The sequence below is a fragment of the Podarcis vaucheri genome (genome assembly GCF_965113315.1).
Source record: "Podarcis vaucheri genome assembly, chromosome: 4".
Lineage (NCBI taxonomy): Eukaryota > Metazoa > Chordata > Lepidosauria > Squamata > Lacertidae > Podarcis > Podarcis vaucheri.
The window spans coordinates 18283838-18306122 of NC_138762.1; the positions used below are offsets into that span (position 1 = coordinate 18283838).

At 47.2% G+C, this 22285-nt stretch overlaps 1 protein-coding gene across 4 annotated transcripts in view; it reads right to left on the reverse strand.

The window, feature by feature from the left end:
- Nucleotides 1–3466: 3466 nt before the first annotated feature.
- SLC36A4 (solute carrier family 36 member 4) overlaps nucleotides 3467–22285 on the reverse strand; it is a 109395-nt gene continuing 90576 nt past the window's right edge. For 2 of the 4 annotated variants that reach the window (XM_082219399.1, XM_082219400.1), the window contains exon 11: nucleotides 11553–15622. In XM_082219399.1, the coding sequence (XP_082075525.1) occupies nucleotides 15300–15622 (323 nt within the window). In that variant the 3' untranslated portion in view covers nucleotides 11553–15299. Of the gene's footprint in view, nucleotides 3594–11552; nucleotides 15623–22285 lie in introns of those variants that run through there. The other 2 variants (XM_082219401.1, XR_014218754.1) reach the window with 2 other exon arrangements.

A 22285-nucleotide genomic window follows, 5' to 3' on the forward strand; every position in this document is an offset into this window, starting at 1 on the left:
GCCACTTGGTCTCCATATTAAGCCAAGACCTTTCGGTTGCAGGAGATAAGGCTATTGATCAGAAGCTGCTAGTCACAATGGCTATTACTATATTTTTCGCTCTATTAGATGCACCAGACCATAAGACGCACCTAGTTTTTAGAGGAGGAAAACAAGAAATAAGAAAGCAACGCAAAGCTTTGCGGGGCTACCCCTGAAGCCAGGAGAGCAAGTGGGGTCGGTGTGCACCAATCCCTCTTGGCTTCAGCAAAAGTAGGCCTACTGGCTTTCCCCCCACCTCCCGCAAGAGCCGTGCGCTCTTTAAAAGGAGTGTGGCTCTTGGGGGCTTTTCTGGGAGGTGGGGGAAGGCACAGAGACCCCGCTGCCCTGAGAAGGCTTCCCGTGGCTAAGCCAGAAGCTACAAAAGCTAGAGGGAGCACTGTGCAGCACTGCCTCTAGCTATTCTGGCTTTTGGATAGCCCCGCAAAGCCTCCGCAGGGCACAGGGATGAAGGCTCCCCAGCTAAGCCAGAAGCTAGAACAGCCAGCAGGATCACAGCACTGCGATCCCCCTCGCTGTCCTGGCTTCTTGCTTGGCTGCACGAAGCCTCTCCCGGGCAAGGGGAGCCTTCATCCTCTGCCCGGGAGAGGCTGCACGCGGCCAAGGCTCCCCCCCCCCCGTGAGCTGTGCTCCCTTTAAAGAGCACGCAAAGTATGTGTGCAGCTCTTGGGGGCTTTTCCCGAGGAGGGAAAAGGGCAGCTCTTCTCCCTCCTTGGTGAAAAGCCCCAAAGAGCCACACACACGCTCCACGCGGCTCTTTAAAGGGAGCACTGAGCAGAGCCTCCCACCTGCATTCGCTCCATAAGACGCACACACGCTTCCCCTTACTTTTTAGGAGGGGAAAAGTGTGTCTTATACAGCGAAAAATACGGTAAGTACTTCCAGGAGAAGAGGCAGCATGGTTCTGAATGCCAGTTCCTTGGGAACAGCAGCAAGGCAAGGCTATTCCCTTCATGCCCCACTTGCTGTGGTCTAATCCACTGAGCCTCTTGGGCTTGCCGATCAGAAGTCTGGTGGTTCAAATCCCCACGACGGGGTGAGCTCCCGTTGCTGTGTCCCAGCCAACCTAGTTTGAAAGCACACCAGTGCAAGTAGATAAATAGGTACTGCTATGGCGGGAAGATAAACAGTGTTTCCATGCAGCTCTGGCTTCCGTCACGGTGTTCTGTTGCGCCGGAAGCAGTTTAGTCATGCTGGCCACGTGACCTGGAAAGCTGTATGTGGACAAACACGGGCTCCCTTGGTCTGAAAGCGAGATGAGTGCCGCACCCCATAGTCACCTTTGACTGGACTTAACAGTCCAGGGGTCCTTTACCCTTTACCTTACCATACCACTCTCAGCACCATTCCTCCATGAACCGTTCCTCCATGTGGGGCTGGGACTGGTGAAGCCACCACTCTGACTGCAGTGTAATTCGAGTGGGGAGAAGGAGTTAGACTGGGCCCAGTGGAAGACACCTGGAATGGACAGATAATGGTGATTTCAAGGTCTGTGCTTGCCGCCATCACCACCACCATCCTGACCATGATGGGCAAAGCAGATGGAGTCTGTGTTGGGAAATAACTGAGGTCAGTCCTGAAGTCTCATGTGTTTGAGGAACTACAAAAGAAAAAAATGGCTGACTGCCTGAATTCAAAAAGCACACAGGGCTTGGCTCACTCTTTAGCCAGAACAGCCCTCAGCAGAATTTAAACACAAATCTATGCAGCATTTGCAAAGCGTGGGAAATATAGGTTGCTAGACCTTTAAATGTCCCAGTATTAAGTGCTTACAGTTCTCTACCCCTCTCAGAGTGAATAGACCACAAACCCGAGTGAGTTTAAATGCTTTGCTTACAGTAATCACAGGTCTCACTCATGCATCGTTCAGCACTACAGCAGAAACAGCACAGGTAAAAGCTTCTTTAGTATAAAGTACAAAAGTATCTTCAAGCATGGAGTATGGACCTGGGAGCTCCAGCCACATGAGTGGTCAGTTACATAGTTCAAAACAGAGAGGGAGGGAGGGAGAGGAACGGTAAACAAACAATACTTTCTTCCCAGCTGTGCCTTCTCTAGGAATTTACAGCTCTGTAGTCCTTAACCCTTTCATTTGCTAACTAGCATAGATATGCATTGTTAGGTTTGACTGCAAAAGCTCCCACATTCTGGAAAACTGTTGCCCCACTAACACAGCCACCTGCAGGGAGGGCCTGTTGCTGACTTCTGCTGGGTTTTTGCTGCTTCTGCTGGAGCAGGGCGAGTTCCCTGCCACTGGCCAGTATCCAACAGTTGGGGGAAAGGATAAGTGAGTGGTAAAACACAACCAGGTTCTTCTTTGCTGCTGTTCACAGGGGGAATGGGAGAGATGGGAAGCGGGGCTCCCTCCAGCAGCTCTGCTGTGACAGACCAGCTCTATCAGGGTTCCTCTCCCTCAGCTGTCACCTGGGGCAGATGTTCCCTAAGGCTGCCTTAGTAGGAGAGATGGGAAGCAGAGCTCACATTGTACTTCATTATGAAGCTCCCTCCCAATGGGAGCCCATCTGACACCAACATCATGAACAAGCAAGAGACCACCACTCTTGTGTCCTGAGAGCAAAAGGTCAGATTCAGGAAGGCCTTTCCTTACATCTAGCAAAAAAATCCCTGACTATGTGCCAGAAGTCTCCTTCTGAGCTCATACAAAACAAAAAACAAATGCCGCCCTCAGGAACATAATGAATGCATTTCTAGAGCTTAAAACTGCAAAATAAATCAAAATTTGAAAAATCTCATCTCCAGGTAATAAGTGTACCCTTTGCAAAACGATTAGTTTAAGCTCCTAATAATTTAAATATTTATGCCTGCAAGGGAAGATGGAAGATGAAGATAGGGTAATTTCTGACACGATGTTTATTCTTCACTAATATAAAAACCAGGAAGAAAAAAAGCAAACCACTTACAACTAACAGGCAATAGACTTACTTGTTTTCATCCACTAATTCCTTGTTGCCCTGAAGCTCTTGAGATCCATTTTGCATTTAGTTGATAATGCACGCCTTACATAAATGGGCAACAAGCGACGTGAGGTAATCTTGTGTGGAAACCTGCCCCCCTCCCCCCCCCCCATTTCTCAAACGTTTTCTTCCCCGTGAAAGAGGCTCCTGTTTTTCTGCCTCCTTAGCAAGGTGTCTTATAATGTCTTTATAACACGGGTGGGAAGCTTCAGGTCTGGGGGCCAATTGCATCTCTGTCTGGCCCTTGGGACACTCTAGAGCAGCCTTTTCTCAACCTGCGGGTCCCCAGATGTTGTTGAACTACAACTCCCATCACCCCTAGCTAGCAAGGCCAGAGCTCAGGGATGATAGGAGTTGTAGTCCAACAACATCTGGGGACTCACAGGTTGAGAACCGCTGCTCTAGAGGCTACATCTCCTTCCTCTCTCCTCAGGTTCCACTCCTCACCAGTCGTCCTGCGTCTCTGTGTGTCCTGTTGCCTGGCTGGAGTGAGTCCTCAAACTCAGATGATGACTCCTTCTCGCCTAGATGGAGGATGGAGATGGGTGTGTGAGCGTGGGTGGAAACTCCTCTTCTGTGCTGCAGAGGACGACAGCAGAATGTTCCGGAAACAATCCAGTTAACTCAGGAGCAAAGTGACAACAATTGGGGGAGCCATACCAGCATCCAATTCTTTCCTGCTCTTTTCACGCGGGAATTGTGAGGTAATAGAAGCTTTGGAAAGGTTTGGGGAGCAGCAATGTTGTTCAGCGACGTCCGATGTTGTGCCGCACCTCACAACACCGGTGTGGACAAAATGTGGCATGGCATGGCAGTGCATCGGTCAAATAGCCAGTATTTTCTAATGCAACAAGTTGTTGCAGTGCAAAAGAAATGTTAGGAAATGGGACAGAAGCTAACGAAATTCTCTGCATGTCTGAACTAAGTCTCTTCTCCTACAGAAAGCAAGGAGAGGGTTGCCATGGACCGAGTGAGGGAAAGGGGCCATGTACCAGTTGTCCAGTTTATAGTTTGATAACCTAAAACAAGTTTGTTTCTCTCCCCACTCCAATAAAAAATATGACAAAATGGATGGAACGTAACAGTGTGGTTGGAGGAGGCTGGCATCAAAACATCTCTCTTGCAAAAAGGAACAAAGAACCTTTGGAAGGGAAAAGACAAGACCATGTCACTGGGGAAACCAAGAGGCTCCAGAGGCGTTAGTAATAGCAGCAGCTTGTTCTATCTGCATGTTTCTGCTGTGCTCACACAGTGTTACTTCCCCAGAGCAGCCAATAACCACCAGGGAGTATCAGAAGCCAGGCAGCACTATGTCCTGAGGATTCCTTCCCTCCTGTGTACACAATTTCCAGAGAAAGGCAGCTTTTTGGCAGTTGTTATTTGCCATGTTGTTTCAGTGTCAGAAGCTGCTCGTCTCTACCTCAGAACAGTGAGGAGTGTTGTCTTAAGGTGAAAAAACAGGGATGCTATTAGTGGGCCCGAACCACTTCCCTCTGACAGTTTCCTCCACCCGGGTGACCTCCTTTAGCTCAAGACAACAAGCAGATACACACCACACATTGAAAGCACACCAAACAGGTATGTAAAGGACATGGCTTCAAAGAATTCTGGGAGTTGTAGTCCCCCCTCCTCACAGAGCAGCAATTTCCAGCATCTTTCACAAACCAGAGTTCCATAGCTGGGGAAGGCTGGCCTGACTTAAGCTGTAACTTTTGCATGTTGTACAGCGGACGCTCGGGTTGCAAACGTGATCCGTGCGGGAGGCACATTCGCAACCCACAGTGCCGCTTCTGCGCATGCGCAAGCACCGAAACCCGGAAGTAACCCGTTCCGGTACTTCCAGGTTCAGCGCAGTGCACAACCCGGAAATATGCAACCTGAAGTGTCTGTAACCCGAGGTATGATTGTATTCATTTAATTCTTCTAGAGCCCCTCAGGTATTATTTTAAGAGCAAAAGAGTTGCCATTGTGTGTGTGTGTGTGTGTGTGTGTGTGTGTGTGTGTGTGTGTGTTTTAAAGGCATTTTATAATAGAGTTTTGACATCGGAGTGGATGTGGTTGAGATTACAGAATGTTTGCTGCTCACTTTCCAGCAATATTTACCATCTGGCAAGGCGATTATGGACAGGATGGAAGAGAAATTGTGCAAGGGCTATAGACAGAACAGACCACTATTTGAAGGCTCTGAATGGATTCAGGTTACCAGAAAGGACATTCCGACTAAACATCAGGAAGAACTTTCTGGTGGCAAAAGCTGTTCTGACAGTGGAGCAGACTCTCTCAGATGGTGAGAGGCTTTGAAGCAGAGGCTGGGTGTCCATCTGTCATGGATGCTTTAGTTGAGATTCCTGCATTGCAGGCGGTTGGACTAGATGACCCAACTCGGCTCTGGATCCATTCCAGTCCGGCTTCCGTGCTGGTCATGGGACCGAGACGGCTCTGGTCGCCCTAACAGATGATCTTCGTAGACAGCTGGATCGAGGCGGGTCGGGGCTGCTGATTCTTCTAGATCTGTCAGCAGCCTTTGACATGGTCGATCACGAACTCCTGGACCACCGCCTTGCCGACGTGGGGATCCAGGGCACAGTCCTTCAATGGCTGCGCTCGTTTCTCTCTGGTCGGGGACAGAGGGTGGCGCTTGGGGGGGAACTGTCATCCCGCCACTCCTTGGTGTGTGGAGTGCCTCAGGGTGCGATTCTCTCCCCGATGCTTTTTAACATCTTCATGCGCCCCCTCGCCCAGCTTGTCCGGAGTTTTGGGCTGGGCTGCCATCAGTATGCCGATGACACCCAACTCTATCTGTTGATGGATGGCCATCCTGACTCGGCCCCAGACACACTGACCAGATGTCTGGAAGCTGCGGCTGGATGGTTACGTGGGAGCCGGTTGAAGTTAAATCCTTCGAAGACAGAGGTCCTCTGGCTGGGACGGGACGATATGGGATTGAGGGGGCAACTCCCATCTCTTGCGGGGGTGCAATTAGCGCCAGCACCGTCCGTTAAGAGTCTGGGTGTAATCTTCGATACCTCCCTCTCCATGGAGGCGCAGATTGCAGCTATAACAAAGGCGGCATTTTTTCATCTCTGCAAAGCTAAGCAGTTGGCTCCTTACCTCTCTCGCCCTGACCTAGCCACTGTGATCCACGCGACGGTCACCTCCAGACTGGATTATTGTAACTCACTCTACGTGGGGCTGCCCTTGAGACTGACCCAGAAACTCCAGCGGGTGCAGAATGCCGCAGCGAGACTCCTTACGGGGTCTTCGCTGTGGGATCACATTCATCCGGTGCTATACCAGCTGCACTGGCTCCCAGTGGAGTACAGGATCAGGTTTAAGGTGCTGGTTTTAACCTTCAAAGCCCTACACGGCCTAGGACCCTCGTATCTACGGGACCGCCTCTCCTGGTATACCCCACAGAGGAACTTACGGTCCTCAAATAAAAACATCTTGAAGGTCCCAGGCCACAGAGAGGTTAGGCTGGCCTCAACTAGAGCCAGGGCTTTTTCGGCCGCGGCTCCAACCTGGTGGAACGCTCTGTCACAAGAGACAAGGGCCCTGCAGGATTTGACATCTTTCCGCAGGGCCTGTAAGACAGAGCTGTTCCACCAGGCCTTTGGTTAGGGCACAGCCTGACTCCCTCCTTTGGCAATCTTTACAATACTTTAGTTTATGGTTGCCATCAATTTTGATTTTAATTAATTCTTATGATGTTTTTATAATGTTGCACTATTTTAGTGTTGTTAGCCGCCCTGAGCCTGGCTTCGGCTGGGGAGGGCGGGATATAAATAAAATTTATTATTATTATTATTATTAACTCTACAATTCTATGGTTCTAAGGTGTCTGCAAATGGCAACTTTTTTTGCCTCAAAATATTGGTCGTCAAATGACGGGCCAGTCCTACAGCTGAAAAGCTACCCTAAAATATACTTGTTGCTTACTTTGAAGGCCTATACTGTCTTCCAATCAAATGACTCCAAAGGCAGCTTACAACCAATAGGTAATCTCTCTCTCTCTCTCATTCACTCACAAATAGTCCTTAGTCCTCTGAATGACGGAGGAACCCAGAACATGTCACCCTTTGGGTCTGGAGCTGTGTGTCCTTTCAGGCAGGGAAGAAGGAAGCGAACTCCCAGCGGCTGCTTCTCTTCTTCGGCCAATGGATGTTGCCTTACCACAATAGTCTTCCTGGGGAGACAGGGGTGCAACCGCACAGGAAGCTAACTTCACACAGTGAGTCAGACCACTGGCCGTTCTGTTGGGAAAAAGCACCAAGGCAAAAGCCAGCTCCAGATGGCTGGAATGCAAAACAGGATGTTGTGGTTTGCAGATGTACTGTTGGGGAAAAGGTGGAGCCTATTCTCTGTACTGAGCACCGGATGTTAGCTCAGAGTGTCATGTGACCTGTGCTGGAAGTACAGGGGAGGAGTTGTGTGTCTCTTCTGATGGAGTCTGAAGGGAACGGTCGCATTTCTATGTACTGCTGAGTGACAGGAATAAAACATGTAAAAAGGACTCCTGTCTGTCTCATTTCCCCTCCCTGGGAAAATGCAGGGAGGGAGAGAGAAGCAGAGAAGCAGAGGGTGTGTTCTTTCTCACGACTAATGAGAAGAATCGCCGGGTTTGTTTACCTAGCCTGCCGGGGTCGCAGACGGAAGGTAAACACAGTATCTCGCTCAATTGCCTCGGGGGAGGCCAGGTACCTCTGACATACTAACATACGGTAGCAGAGGATGGTTGTGATTCATCGGACATCTGCATGAGAGGCTGGTGGATTGTCCTCCTCTGCTCCAAGGGAGAAAGCAAGCGTCTGAGAGAAGCCAGAGGCTCAACAGACGGCTGGTGGAAAGAGGAAGTGTTTTCCAAGCAACGGAGATCAAGGTATGCTGCTGCATTTCGGGCTAAAAGTGTGAACGCAGGTTGATAAATTCCCTGGTTCACGGGAGCTGCGTTTTGGAAAAACAAAAGCTCCGGAAGGAAAGGCCTGCAGCTCAGAGGCTGAAGCCTGCATTCCACAAATTCCTGTGGTTAAGATAAGAAGTCCTGAATGCACTCTTGCTAAGTAACGAGCGTGGAAAGTTACTGGCTACGCAGATGGATTGTGAGGCTGGGAAAGCGAAACAAAGCCATGGAATGTTTTGGCTACAAGTTTACGTGCTCTTGGAGGGACTTTCCATAGCAGCCAGAGTTTAGCTGCCAGGTGCAAAGAGCGTAAACAACTTGCAGTTTGCTTGCCTGAGAAAGGAAAAAAAAAACAACTGTTGGATTTTACAGCTTGTTTGAGAGTGTGAGCTAGAGGCTTGGCTTCAAGATGGATGCCAAGAAGGGAGCTCTTCCTTACCCACCTCCCTTAACCAATGACAATTATTCATCTTGGTCTGTTAAGATGAAGGCCCTGCTGCAGAATCAGAGGCTTTTTGATGTAATTGAAAACCCCATCCCTGCAGCACCAACCGGAGGTTGGGAGTCACGGAACGTGAGGGCCAGGACTGCAATAATTCTGTGTGTCTCACATCAGCAGCTTGTGCATATCCAGCATTTAGAAAATGCGAAAGAAGTTTGGGACACGCTGCGTACAACGCATCAGAGAGATGCTGGTTCTTCAGCATTGCTGTATTTTGAGAAGTTAACCAATCTGAGATTTGCGCCTGATGGAGATGTTCAAGTGCACCTGACAGAAATGAAGTTTCTGCGTCAACAGATGGTGGAACGCAATTTCCATCTACAGGAGGAAGTGTTTTGCTTCATGATGATAAACAGCCTTAATCGCACCTACAAGGTTGTTGCCAGTCAGCTTGGTTCCCTACCGGCCGCGCAGCTAACCACGGAAAGGGTGTGTGCCGTGGTCCTGAATCAACACGACAGACTTGCTGCACTGGAAGTGAAGGACAGGGGGAGGGTAGAACAGAGTTCTAATTCCCCCACTGCTGAATCTACTAGGGAGCATGGAGTAGCATTGAGTGCTGTCCGATGCTACAATTGTGGACAGACTGGGCATCTACAGCGAAACTGTAAGAAGCCGCGACAGTCAAGAGGAGCAAAGAGCAGCTCTACAAAGCCTGAGGCGTCAGGCAAAAGCCGTACCAAGTGCCAGGTGAAACCTGCAAAGGCTATGGTGGCGAAAGGAACCACACCAGATGTTGGGAGCGCCTTCATAATCGACACTGGATGTACAAAACATTTATGCCCGCACAGACAACTGTTTTCGACGTTGAAGAAGCAGAGCTTCACTGTGAAACAGGCCAACGGTCAAGAGTTGGAAGCAACTGGAATTGGGACTGTGTATCTTGAGAGTCTGAACTTGACTATAAGTAATGTTTACTTGGTTCCGGAACTGAGATTTAATCTGCTGAGCGTGTCGCAGATTGCAAAGAAAGGACTGAAACTATCCTATGATGCTAAAAGCTGCAAGATCTACAAAGATGGAGAACTGTTTCTTACTGCCAGAGAGAAAGATGGACTGTATTTGTTGACTTTTGATCAAAGTGATTACATGAAATGTAATTCTTCTGATTCTAACGTAATCTCTCTTGCAGGTGTGACCAAGAGCGCCCGGAAGGTGCCGAAGGTCGACAGAGCGTTTCAGCGGGTGTATGCTGATGTGATTGGTCCTCTAGAACCATCTAGGGGCAGTGCAAAATATTACCTTTTGTGTGTTGATTGTTTCACTAATTATTCTTGGGTTTATTTGATGGAGAAACCGCAAGAAACTTTAGAAAAGTTTCAGGAGTTTTGTGACAAGGTTAAAAATATGCATGATGCTAACATTGATTGTCTTTTCACAGATGAGAAGCAAATTTTTCTGTTACAGAAGTTTCAGAAGTTCCTGGATGGAAAAGGGATAGACCACAAAGTTGCTGTTTCGACCGAAGCGTGGAACAGGGGGGTCTGTGTTAGGGTGAACAAAGAATTGCAAAAGGGGATGAATGCGCAATTGCTGAGTTCACATTTGCCACATGAATATTGGGCCGAATCGCTAGCGTTCTATCTTCATGTGTGGTTGAGAAAAGTCTCAACAGAGTTGGGATGTTCTCCTTTTGAGAAGCTGTTCAACAGAAAACCTTCTGTTGCCTATTTTAAGGTTTCCGGTCTCATGTGAGAACAGAAGCTCCAGGTGGAGTAAAGAATGCCAGAGGCATTTTTGTGGGATATGAAAAGGGTCTCTACAGAGTAATTTTGTCTGAATCTGGTCAGGTGATTCTCACAAAGTTCCTAGAGAGTGCTCCGGAACAAGAGCGGGTTGTAGAACACGCATTTACCACAGGAAACAATTCAGATGATGATGATGGTGGTGATTTTTCTGATGTCACAGATTTCAGTGGTACTGATGATGACAGTGATAGCTCAGAGAGTTCAGTTGTAACAGTCATTGCAGGAGATCTCACACAATGGATAGACCTTCACAGGTGAAGGAAGAACCACTGATTGCTACTGGTTCTCAACAAAGTCCAGAGGTTGAACCAGTGAGCACAGAGGATCAGAACCTCATACGCAGGTCTGAGAGAGTCACAAAGGGTGTACCACCAAAGAGGTACTCAAAAGAGTTTGCTAACTTAGCTGTTGCATGTGTTGCTATTGTTAACAACTCAAAGCAGGTTAAAGCAGTGTCCAAGTCAGAGACAAAGACACAACAGAGAGTAGCAAGCCAAGGTAATGCAGAAGCACTCATTCCTTGGAAACCAAACAACCAGAGAGGTACACTGGTGAAACCAGTGGTGGGGAGTTCCAAGGGTGGAACTGAAACAACAGGGGACTGTTATATGTATAACAACTGTTTGTTCTCTTCTCTGGATGTTTTGCCTATTGATGCTTTTGGGGGAGGATGTCAGGAAAAAGCAGCAAGGCAAAAGCCAGCTCCAGATGGCTGGAATGCAAAACAGGATGTTGTGGTTTGCAGATGTACTGTTGGGGAAAAGGTGGAGCCTATTCTCTGTACTGAGCACCGGATGTTAGCTCAGAGTGTCATATGACCTGTACTGGAAGTACAGGGGAGGAGTTGTGTCTCTTCTGATGGAGTCTGAAGGGTGCAGACACGTTCCTATGTACTGCTGAGTGACAGGAATAAAACATGTAAAAAGGACTCCTGTCTGTCTCATTTCCCCTCCCTGGGAAAATGCAGGGAGGGAGAGAGAAGCAGAGGGTGTGTTCTTTCTCACGACTAATGAGAAGAATCGCCGGGTTTGTTTACCTAGCCTGCCGGGGTCGCAGACGGAAGGTAAACACAGTATCTCGCTCAATTGCCTCGGGGGAGGCCAGGTACCTCTGACTGTGAGCCAAGATACTAACACGTTCTACATCAAAATGATGTCCACTCTTGATGGCCAACAGTTCTCCCAAGATTTCAGAAAAGGGATTTCCCAGTCCTGTAGTTGGGAGATGGTGGGGACTGAGCCTACGACCATCAGCCCAAGCCTCTGCCATCAGCCAGACTGCCTCTCCCAGTAGACCTTTGTCCCTTGACTGGCGGTGGAGGCCAGAGCATGCATCCCTTCCCCATTGCACCCTGAAGGTCCATCATGAAAGAAAAGGAAAGCAGATAATTGTGTTTCCATTTTTATTTGATACAGGCAAAGTAGGGCTACTGAACACATAAACTCACAGCCCTCTGGCCCAACATCTGTGAATAAGCTACATTAAAACTGCTCAGAATATAGCCCACTTAAATATAAATTCCCATACGGCATATAAACATAATTCAATTGTATTCAATGCTTTGTGAACATAAAAAAACACACACCATTTATCTTACTTACGGATGATTATTTCTGTTCCCATCTTTAAATACATGTCAGAGTCAAGTTCTACAGTCATTCATTAGTGCCATCTGCCTTCATCTAAGCATCTCAACTCGTTTGCAACATCTTTTTTAAAAAATTACTACGTCGCTATCTTATTTTAAAAAGATTTTTGCTACATTTAAAGATCTTTGGCAAGTATTCCCCGGAACTTTTATTTTGTACATGCCAGCTGCTCTGGTTTCAATGTCTTTAGACCAGCTGAAGCCCAAGACACAACACTAGAATACAAGAGTAGTGCCATCGACACAAGAGGCAATACACCTGTGCAAAATCTGCTGTGAATCAGCAAACACCAGAAGTAGCCAGGTCCTACACAGTAGGAAAATACACTGAAAAATACACAGTGCGAACGCTTTAAATATTCACACATACAGAACGAACTCCCAGGCGCCGCGCGGTTTCCAGTTAAGCCGCATCTGTCGGCATGTTCAAATACGCTAGGCGGAAATTAAGGAGTCCTTCACACTCAGGTGGTGCCCAGGAAAGCAAGCCTGACCAGCTGGCCAAGTGAGGGGAACAACCAGATGAGAAAGCATTTAAGCTTTGCTGGTAGAGCGGAGAGTCTGCCACACGCTTTTGCCAAGGTTGTCGGCATGGAATCCTTGCAAGAGACAGGAACTAAATGCTCCCGATGCCCTGGATTTTGGAAGAGGGAGTCTATTTTACAGCGGCAGGTGCTGGGGATTGCTCAGAGCTTGAGGATTCTGCCCCCAGCCCTGTTTGCAAAAGGCACTTGTGGACTTACCAAACATGACTTTGGACGGAACGGCCTCTCAGCCTCGCCATCCAGGTTGTGTGGGCCAAAGACTCCTGCCAGCCAAGCATTAAGGGTTCAGTTCTTTCAGTGCATTTGGAGCAGGCTTTGCGCAGTCGTCTCCAAGTGGGATTTATGGGGCAGGGAACAGATAAGCCAAGTGGATCTGGCAGCTTTATATCCCCTGAAGGCACACAGAGGATTGCCAGAACCACGGGAGCAGGGGAGAGAGAGAGAGAAATTAAACTTCGCTAGAGTTCTCAATCTGTTTTTAAAGTCTCTGCACAGCAGGGGTAGCCAACAGATGTTACATCCCACCCCACATCTCCCCTGGCCATTGGCCACTCAGGCTGGGCCTGATGGGAGTTATAGTCCGACAATATCAAGAATGCACCGTGTGAACAGATGCAGAGTAGTCAAACCGAGGGCTGAAGTGAAGGAAATGGCAGCCAAGGTTCTGAACATTAATCTGCTGTGTTCGGGGTGGAAAAGAGAAAAGGTCGGATTTCGGGATCAAAGCAGGGGGGAGCGTGGATCTCTCCCCATATGCAGCTTAGCTGCCAGCAGCAGCCCTAGACGCAGAGCACCTGAGAGCAAAGTGATGCTTTTGCTCATGGCGGACATTCTACCAGCTCCGTAGGCTTTTTTCCGGGACTGCCGATCTAGGATTAAAGAAGCACACAGATCTAGTGGCAACATGCATTTTCACCAACTCAGTCCAAAGCGGTTGCTTTGCAAAGCAGGGTTTTTGAACCATCATGCGTGGTGACGTGTAGCCTCCAGGTATCTTTTGCAAACAGCCCGGGGGAAGAGGCAGGGAAGAAGAGTCGAAAGCGTTGATGCTTTATGTTTTTATCATGCAGTGCAGGGTTTCTCAAAATTGGGTCTCCAGGTGTTTTCAGACTACCCTGACCACTGGTCCCTGCTAGCTAGGGATGATGGGAGTTGTAGTCAAAAAAACAGCTAGAGACCCAAGTTTGGGAAACTCTGGTGTAGTGGTATCCATGGAAAGAACAACATTAGTGCTGCTGTTAACTGTTGCATAGGCTTTTTTCATTAAAAGAGTGCAGGACACGACTACAGTTTTAAATGCAATTCAACACACACACACACACACACACAGAGAGAGAGAGAGAGAGAGAGAGGCAGAGATCCTGGACAGGAGTTGAAGCAGAATGACTTCAGAAGCCCCACTCTGTGGCATGTAGTGTTAGCACTCAATTCATACACACAGAATTCACACTCTCCCCCAGTTTTAGGAGGGGAAAGGATCGCATGAATCAGGCCTACATTCAGGTGGGAGAAGGTGGCACAGATCCTGGGGGCCAGGATAAGAGCCCTAGCTGGATTTAGGTGTGATCTGGCTTTTTATGAAGTAAGGGGTTCCATCTCAGCTGCTGATGAAGAGAAGTTAAAGGGGCCTGTAATACAGAACACACACACCCCCAACGTCATTTGAACAGGGCAAAAATCTAGCCTGTGTCCTCCTGGGCAAGCTTCACTGAAATTAAAAGGGATCTGCACACCGTCATTTCCATGGGAGCTTACACAAAAGGAACTTCCTAAAGTATGGAGAAGAACACCATACTGGCTGCACTCTTTAAGAAGATTACAACAAAGGAGAGATATTAGGAAGAACGAGTGCAGCCCCAAGTTAAGAGCCCTTTGACACCTGAAGTCCAAGTAGTTTCAACATGGTTCAAAACTCTAGACTCCTTTCAATTACGCCCAAGGCATTTACATACAATCAAAATTTGATTCCTAAAAGCAGAAGTGGGTGGGAACCTCATGAACTCCACGCAGCATGTTACGTTACTGTTGTTTTTTGCTTAAAGTAGAATCCTGGAGAAATATCTCCTTCGCAATGTACACCGCTCAAGTACAAAATAGAGGAATTGCTCTATAGTGTTAGGAATAAAATAGCAAAATATACAGGAGCTTGCAAGTTTGTAGAGTCAAAATCAAGTTACGGCGGAGAGAGAGAGAGAAAACCATTTAAAACAAGCTTGCATGGGTACTCATAATCGTGGTTCTGCTCCACAAAAAATAACTAAGCAGACATTGCACGTGCAAAATCTCATCGCAGCAGAGGTTATTTTTGTTGTTTTGCGTAAACAGGTTTTAATATCCTCATCGCTGCAATCGAAGACACAATTTTGACACATTTGGTCTCTCTTTGCCCCGTGCTATGGAACCTGTTCATTTAGTTACACTTCATTTCATGGGCAGTGACCCGCAAGGGGAAGGAAACTGCAGCAAAGGAGCCAGCTCAAAACCTGGCCCCTGGTGGAGCAGGATCTACTGAGTGGTGCCTGTGGCTAAGCCCCATAACCAACCTAACACAATTCACATTTTAAAAGCACATCTGTATTCTCTCAACTGCTGTGGGGCTTGCGACGGAGGAGATCTTAGACAGGCAGATTGTGGCCAAACAAGACATGAACAGGAAAGTCGTTGGTTTGCATCGGCCAAACATGGTGTCAGAATAGTGTTTTGCTCTCTGGTCCCATTTGCAAATAAATATGTGGAAAGCCATAATGCTTTGAAACAGTACTCTTCACGAGGTCATATGGGAAAGGAAGGAATGCAAAGACCTTGGGCCCGAACAACTTGAATGTTGGAACAGGAGTGGCTTTAGGTTCTCAGAAATGCACCCGACAGGCTCCTACCTCTAAACCTTCCCATTCAGAATTTTTGGTTCTCAAAGAAGTCCAGAACAAGGAGCTCTGGAAAGTTCATACTTTTCCAAGGTTAACCGGCGTTCCGGCCAAGTGCGAAACATTGAAAGAGCCCGGAGACGGCTCTGTAGTGTTGAGAGACAAGAAAGAAGCTGGATAAACTATCTCTTTCATGGCCACGTACGTTCCGGTTACGAAGCCAATCACGCCCATGGAGGCAATGCAGACGTCTTTCAAAAGCATCCACAGACTTTGCTTCTCCTTGTAAAACGTGAGGATTTCGACCACCGGTGGCAGGATCAAGGCTAGTGTGCTGCTGCTGATGGCTCCGACGAGAGAGATGACGATGTCCAGGCGAGGGACTGAAACAGCCAGAATGCCTAAGAAGAGAGGAATGGGAGAGAGAGGCATGTTATTTTCAACTTTAAGGTATCTGGCGCAAGGAAGGAAGAATGAGGAAATCCCGACGAAAGAGAAATTGACGAACTACGCAGAAATGGCTAAATTGACATACAAGCTGAGAGATAAGGACAACTGTGACTTTAAAGAAAAATGGGAACTTTTCACATATTACTTAAAAAGACAACAACATGAATTGGACTCCTTGGCAGGTTTTGAATAAGCATACACAAATCTATTGATTGTTAATGTAGTAGATAGATAATATAAGGAGTTATACAATTTTACAGTGTGCAGAGAACAATATGAGTTGAGAAATCAGAGAGAGGAGCTGAGGGGGGAGGGTTTGATGGGAAATGGGGGGGGAATGATGAATATGAGATGTTTTGATATGTTATTATGTTGAAATTGTTAATATTTTTTGAATAAAATAAAATAAGGTATCTACATGAAACAGAAGTGAACAAGTTGAAGCTCTCAGAGCTGAAGGATTCTGGGGGGTCTGAGAAAGCAGAGCTAATTCACTGCCAATAGCCTTAGGATGGATGAACCTGTCAATTTTGCTTTCTTTCTGTTTCTTGTTTTCTCATTGTAGGGTTCCATTGACCATATTTCCACATCAGTTTGCAAAATAAAAATAAAAATCCTCACGAGAATTCGCCAACACTTCTGCAACGGATTTTGCCTGCTGCATGCATCTTTTCTACTAAATCTTCTCTAGCAAAATGCACATTGTATCTTGGTTACATCAATGCATGTATTTTTGTGCATATTCTTGGGCTGCGGAACTGCACCGCAAAATTTAGAGAACCACGAATTCTGAAGGACACCTAAAGTTTTGGTTCTCCTCGCATTGTTTCCAGCAGTATGAATTAGGTCAACTTTGCATTAAAATGCCAACTAAATTTAATTACTTCGTCATCCCTACCACCGGACGGCCAGCAGACAGCTGCTTTCCACAGAAGGATACAGGTCAAATGGGACCATTCCACAGAAATGTGCGAGACTTGATGTTAGAAGGAAAAGTCTCCTGACTCGGTTGTTGTGGGGAAACAGATCTGGGCATTATCGGCGTATTGTAAGTGCCTCCGCTATGGAGGTGAGAGGAGATCACAGAAATGTTTATTTCTCTCTGCTTTGTGGAAGAGACAGACAAACAGACTAAATGGCCTTTTGGTGGTTCGATGGAGGGTGGAATTATGTTGCTTCAGTTCAAAAGAAACACCAGTCCAAGTGTGTTAAGCCTGAAGCCGTATTTAAGTCTACAAATTATACCCCACAGGAATGTGGTAAACACACCAATATATTATGTACTTAAATTTTAGATAAATTCCACTTTATCCCAGATGTTTGATGTGCGGAGTGTAGAGATGCAAAACCAAGACAGAATCCCACCAACAATAGCAAATCCAGGGCATTCCATGTATCCCAGGTGCACAACATTTAAAATCCCAGCTATATCATCCCCACCTCTGGGTAACAAATTTGACAAGCAATATTTGATAAACTGTTCCCAAGTCTCTTACCCTTCTCTGCTGGGAGGGGAAAAAAAGATTATCAGCATCAGCATTTTTTGTACTCTCATAATTCAGATGTCTGTATAGCATGAAAATTATACAAATTGCCCCAGCAGGTGAACATCAGTTATAAAGTAATCTCAGCCTCTTTTAATTGGGCGTGAAATCCAGGTTGTTCTATAAAATGAGAAAATTCATCACAAAGTGCACTTTGCTAGCACATTTTTAATTCCGTTATCCCTTCACGGAGTTTAGGGGCAATGTGCAGGGATCTCTCCAGCAACTCATTTCTCATGACAACCCTATGGGGTATAGCAGCAACTGGAGCAAGGTCACCTAGCAAGCTTAAATGGGGGGTGGGGGTTGAAACTGAACCCAGACCTTCCCTGTTCCAGACCTTCAGATACACCGGTTCGCACCTTTCGGTGCAATGTGACTTGCAAAGCAAACCGATTTTTGTGCAGCAGAATCAGTGCAGCTGGTTTGTAATCTGCAGCAACGGGTGCAAGCTCTGCATAATGACCCATCTGTCGGAATCTCCGTTCGACCGAGCTGATAAAACTCATCTTCTAGAATCGCCCTTCGTGATTAACGACCTGAGCCTCTGATAAGGCTCCAGGAACATTCCCCATTCAGCAGAGTTTCCAGCACAGGGAAGAGACAAGAAGCTATGAGCTGCATGCTAGGTTTTATTACTAAGCTACGCATACAGAAAGAAATGCATCCTCTCTCTGTGAGAGCAGAGAGCAACTGAAACAAAGGAAAAGGAAACCAGTACGTCACATCCGTCTCCAGTCTCCCGCGAGACTTCCAACAGCCTGTAATGTCTCTGGAATGTAAACAGAGTCTTGTGACTCCAAAACACTGCACAGTGGCAAACAGAAACTAACACCATCTGCAGCCAATATTACTATGCAGAAGCCTTGAGACTCAATACATATATTTGGGGAGGGAGAAGGGAAAGAATGGACGCCAGTCAAACAGAGGGCAAGCACTAGGAATTTATGAATTTATTAGTGAAACCGTTATACACAGCGTCTTCCGAGCCCAATAGCCCCTCCAGGGCAACTTAACAATTATAACTGTTGCAATAAATTTAATTAAATCTGAGAGCACCAAACAATTTTTACAAACTACGGAGTTGTCTTTTTCGCCACAACAGACTAACAGTGCTAGAATCCCCTCTAAAAATTTATCAAGAGAACACACTGCAGTTTTCCTAAATACACCATCAGAATCAGAAGGCTGTTGCCAAATAATTTCCTGGGTTCATCTGAATAAATGTGGCCTCCCTGCTCAGGACCTGCTCAATCTCACAGGTCCCTTAGTTTTATCAGGAGCAAAGGCAGCAATGATGGGAAAAATCTGGCGGCCTTTGGACTTCTAAACCCTTCTTAAGGAGATGTCTCAGGTTCTAGACCTGGCAGTGCTATGTTCTAGATCTGTGTTTCTCAACTTTGGGTCCCCAGCTGTTGTTGGACTACAACTCCCATCATCCCTAGCTAGCAGGACCAGTGGTCGGAGACGATGGGAGTTGTAGTCCAACAGTATATGGGGACCCAAGGTTGGGAAACGCTGCTCTAGATAGCTTTCCCTCAGACATCTCTCTCTCCCTGACCTCAGACTCAAGACACACTTGAAAACACAGGGGGTTTGGAAACACAGGGGCAGTAAGGCTTCACTTCTGTGGGAAAAACAGGAGCAGCCATCAAGCAAGCGCTGAACCAGCATTATTACAAGCCACTTTTAAAAAGGAAGGACTTAATTAACTGCAGAAGTAATTACATAAACAAGTTTAATATAATTAATGAGAGTAGGGACCTGCTAATCCCAGTAGGACTGCAGAATGAGGCCAGAGATGACTCCTCTGCCGTTACACTGCTAACTGGAAATGGCGCGTTCCTGTTTCACAATTCGGAGACGCCATGTTTGCGGGCAACAGGACCAGAAATCTGCAACAGGGAGCCCTCCCATCTGCCATAGATATTTTCTTCTGTGGTCTCTGCCCAGCTGGAAAGAGGTGCACCATTAACTGCCCTCAGACCCTCTGGACTAAGAGCTTGACTTCCCGAACTGGCTGCCTTTTCAGAGTGCTGGCAGCAGCTGTGAGAAACCTATTTCTCTCATTTCTCTCATGCCCTGACCTCAATTGGGGCCTGGGGCAAGCCCAGTGGAAGCCCAGTGGATATGGGAGGGGGGGAGACATAACAACTTTACCCACCCTAGATCTCTCCAGGCATTGGACTGCAACTCCCAGAAGCCCCAGTCGGAACAGTCAACAGTCAAGGATGATGGGAGTTGGAGTCCAACAATGTTGGGAGGGTACCACACTGGGGAAGACTGAAATCAAGCGGTCCTGTCCCCATTAACTGCCCTTCCCCTCCTCAGCAGTAGCATTTCCCAGCCTTCTCTGCTTGCTCAGAGACAATATCGCTGCTCTTCTCAGTCAGCTGCCTGAGGCGGTGCAGTTTCAGTCTGTTGTGTGAAGGCAAGTGTGTGAAATTTGGGCGACGAGAGCCACCTTGAGTCTGGCCTGGCCTGGCGCCACCTTGAGACCAGACTTTTCTGCTGCCAAGAGCTGCCAAGCGTTATGGCTGACACATGATTCAGGAGTGTCACCCTGATCAGGGCGCACAGGAAAGATCAAGCAAAGAATAGAAGCAGTAAGACGATAGCGTTAGGAGGGCAGCCACCCTTAATAAGATTTGCATTAAGGCTCTCTTGCTGGCAACACTATTTTAAAGGGCCTCTGTGACAGTCTGTTTCTGCACAACAGATGTCATCCAAGACTAAAATTCTGTTAAGATGTCATCTGTATGAATAGGTGTTCTGCAGCTAAGGCACAGAGCATCTGTGAAGAGAACTGAAGGACAGGACAAAATTATGTTGAATCTTCTCACCCACCCTTGCCTCCTGCCAACATCAGATGCTGCTCCAATGCAGAGCGCAATTACTTTGCCTCACTAGTATTCACAAAATGAAGGCCAGAATTAATGCAACGACTCCAGCAAACATGAAAGACATGTCCGAGAGCTCACCGTCCCCTTTCTTCCATCATATCCTAAGACCAAACCAGCATACGCATTTTAAGTAAGTTCCCATTCTTTAGAGACTCCTGCTTTGACCATGGCAAATGTTAAGACCTCGTCTCTTAACCATGGTTAAGAGATTGGGGGTTGGTCATGCGACAGAATAGACTATGACTCCCATCCTCAGCCCCTTCCATTTTATCTGCACATTCCTCCCTCACTTTCCTCGATGGTTTCAACCAGGGTTCAGCATTACACCTGCACGGAACTAACCATGGTTAAGCCCTCACTAGGTCCCATGACCCACATCAGGGTATGGCGGTCCTATCATTTGTGAACTGGTCTGATCACCTCCTCTGGCAAGCCATGGCACTTTGAGAATCTAGGAAGGTTCAAAGCACTTTGAGAATCTAGGAAGGTTCAGAATTTCTGTATCAACCTCTCTCTCATCACCTCCCTTCTCTCTCAACAGATGCCCAAGTGACAATGCAACCTTTGTGATGAGCCAGTGGAAAGGCTAAGTTAAGAAAGAGTCACATGGCTAAGCTCATCCAGTGTACTTCATAGCTGAGCAGGGATTTGGGTATCAGTTTTCCACATCCAAACCTGAGCTACCAATTTGGCTCTCCAACATTTTGTTGTTTAGTTGTGTCCGATTCTTCGTGACCCCATGGACCAGAGCATGCCAGGCACTCCTGTCTTCCACTGCCTCCTGCAGTTTGGTCAAACTCATGCTGGTCGCTTCGAGAAGACTGTGCAACCATCTCATCCTCTGTTGTCCCCTTCTCCTTGTGCCCCCCATCTTTCCCAACATCAGGGCCTTTTCCAGGGAGTCTTCTCTTCTCAGGAGGTGGCCAAAGTATTGGAGCCTTATCAGTTTTCCACACCCAAACGTGAGCTACCAATTTGGCTCTCCAACATAACACACTGGATATAAATGAAATAAACGCCACACTTTGGAGGAGAAATTGGTTTACAAACACTTCAGAATCCCTGCTTAAAAGAAAGCAAGGTTTTTAAAATGAACCAGGGACTTGTTAGCCTCAAGGATGCAGTAAGAATATGGCTAGGTTTGCTAATCGCTCCCATCTTCTGAACACCCCTGTTCTGTGTTTTTGTGCCTTCACTTGCAGAGATCCCTTTAGTGAAGAGGAGTCCCCCCACACTTCTTGAAATTCCCAGATGTTATTTAAACAGCCGAAGGCAGAGGCAATCTGGCCTGCAGTTCCACTTGCTCATAAAGCATGATTGCAAATGAACGAAGCAAGAAGAAACTCTGCAATTCGGGTTTTAACAAGTTCACGATCTGGTGGTTGGATAAAGAAACACAGCTGCAATATGGAGCAGTAGCAACTTAAACAAAGATTTTCTGAGAACGCATTGAATCAATACAGAATTTAGGATAGTGTGGGGATTTTGTGTCGTGTTTTCATTTTGTTATTTGTTTTTTAACTGACAATACACATGGAGAGGGGACGTGGGTGGCGCTGTGGGTTAAACCACAGAGCCTAGGACTTGCTGATCAGAAGGTCAGCGGTTCGAATCCCCGTGACAGGGTGAGCTCCCGTCGCTCGGTCCCTTCTCCTGCCAACCTAGCAGTTCGAAAGCACGTCAAAGTGCAAGTAGATAAATAGGTACCGCTCCGGCGGGATGGTAAACGGCGTTTTCGTGCGCTGCTCTGGTTCGCCAGAAGCAGCTTGGTCATGCTGGCCACATGACCCGGAAGCTGTACGCCAACTCCCTCGGCCAATAAAGCGAGATGAGCGCCGCAACCCCAGAGTCGGCCACGACTGGACCTAGTGGTTAGGGGTCCCTTTACCTTTCCTTTACACACGGAGACAGATACACACATCTGAAACCGGTTAGTTCATTTATTTATAATAAAATTTAACTCCCATTTTTCCTGCAACAAGGTCAAGGTGGCCTGCATTGCTCTCCCCATCTCCATATCATCCTCACAGCAAACTCAAGAGGTGGGTCAGTTTGAAAGTGGGTGACTGGGTTAGGGTCATCCAGTGAGCTTAGCTTCATGGCTGAATGGAGATGAGTGGAGATTGGAACCCTGTTCTTCCAGGGTTCTGATCCAACACTATTACAC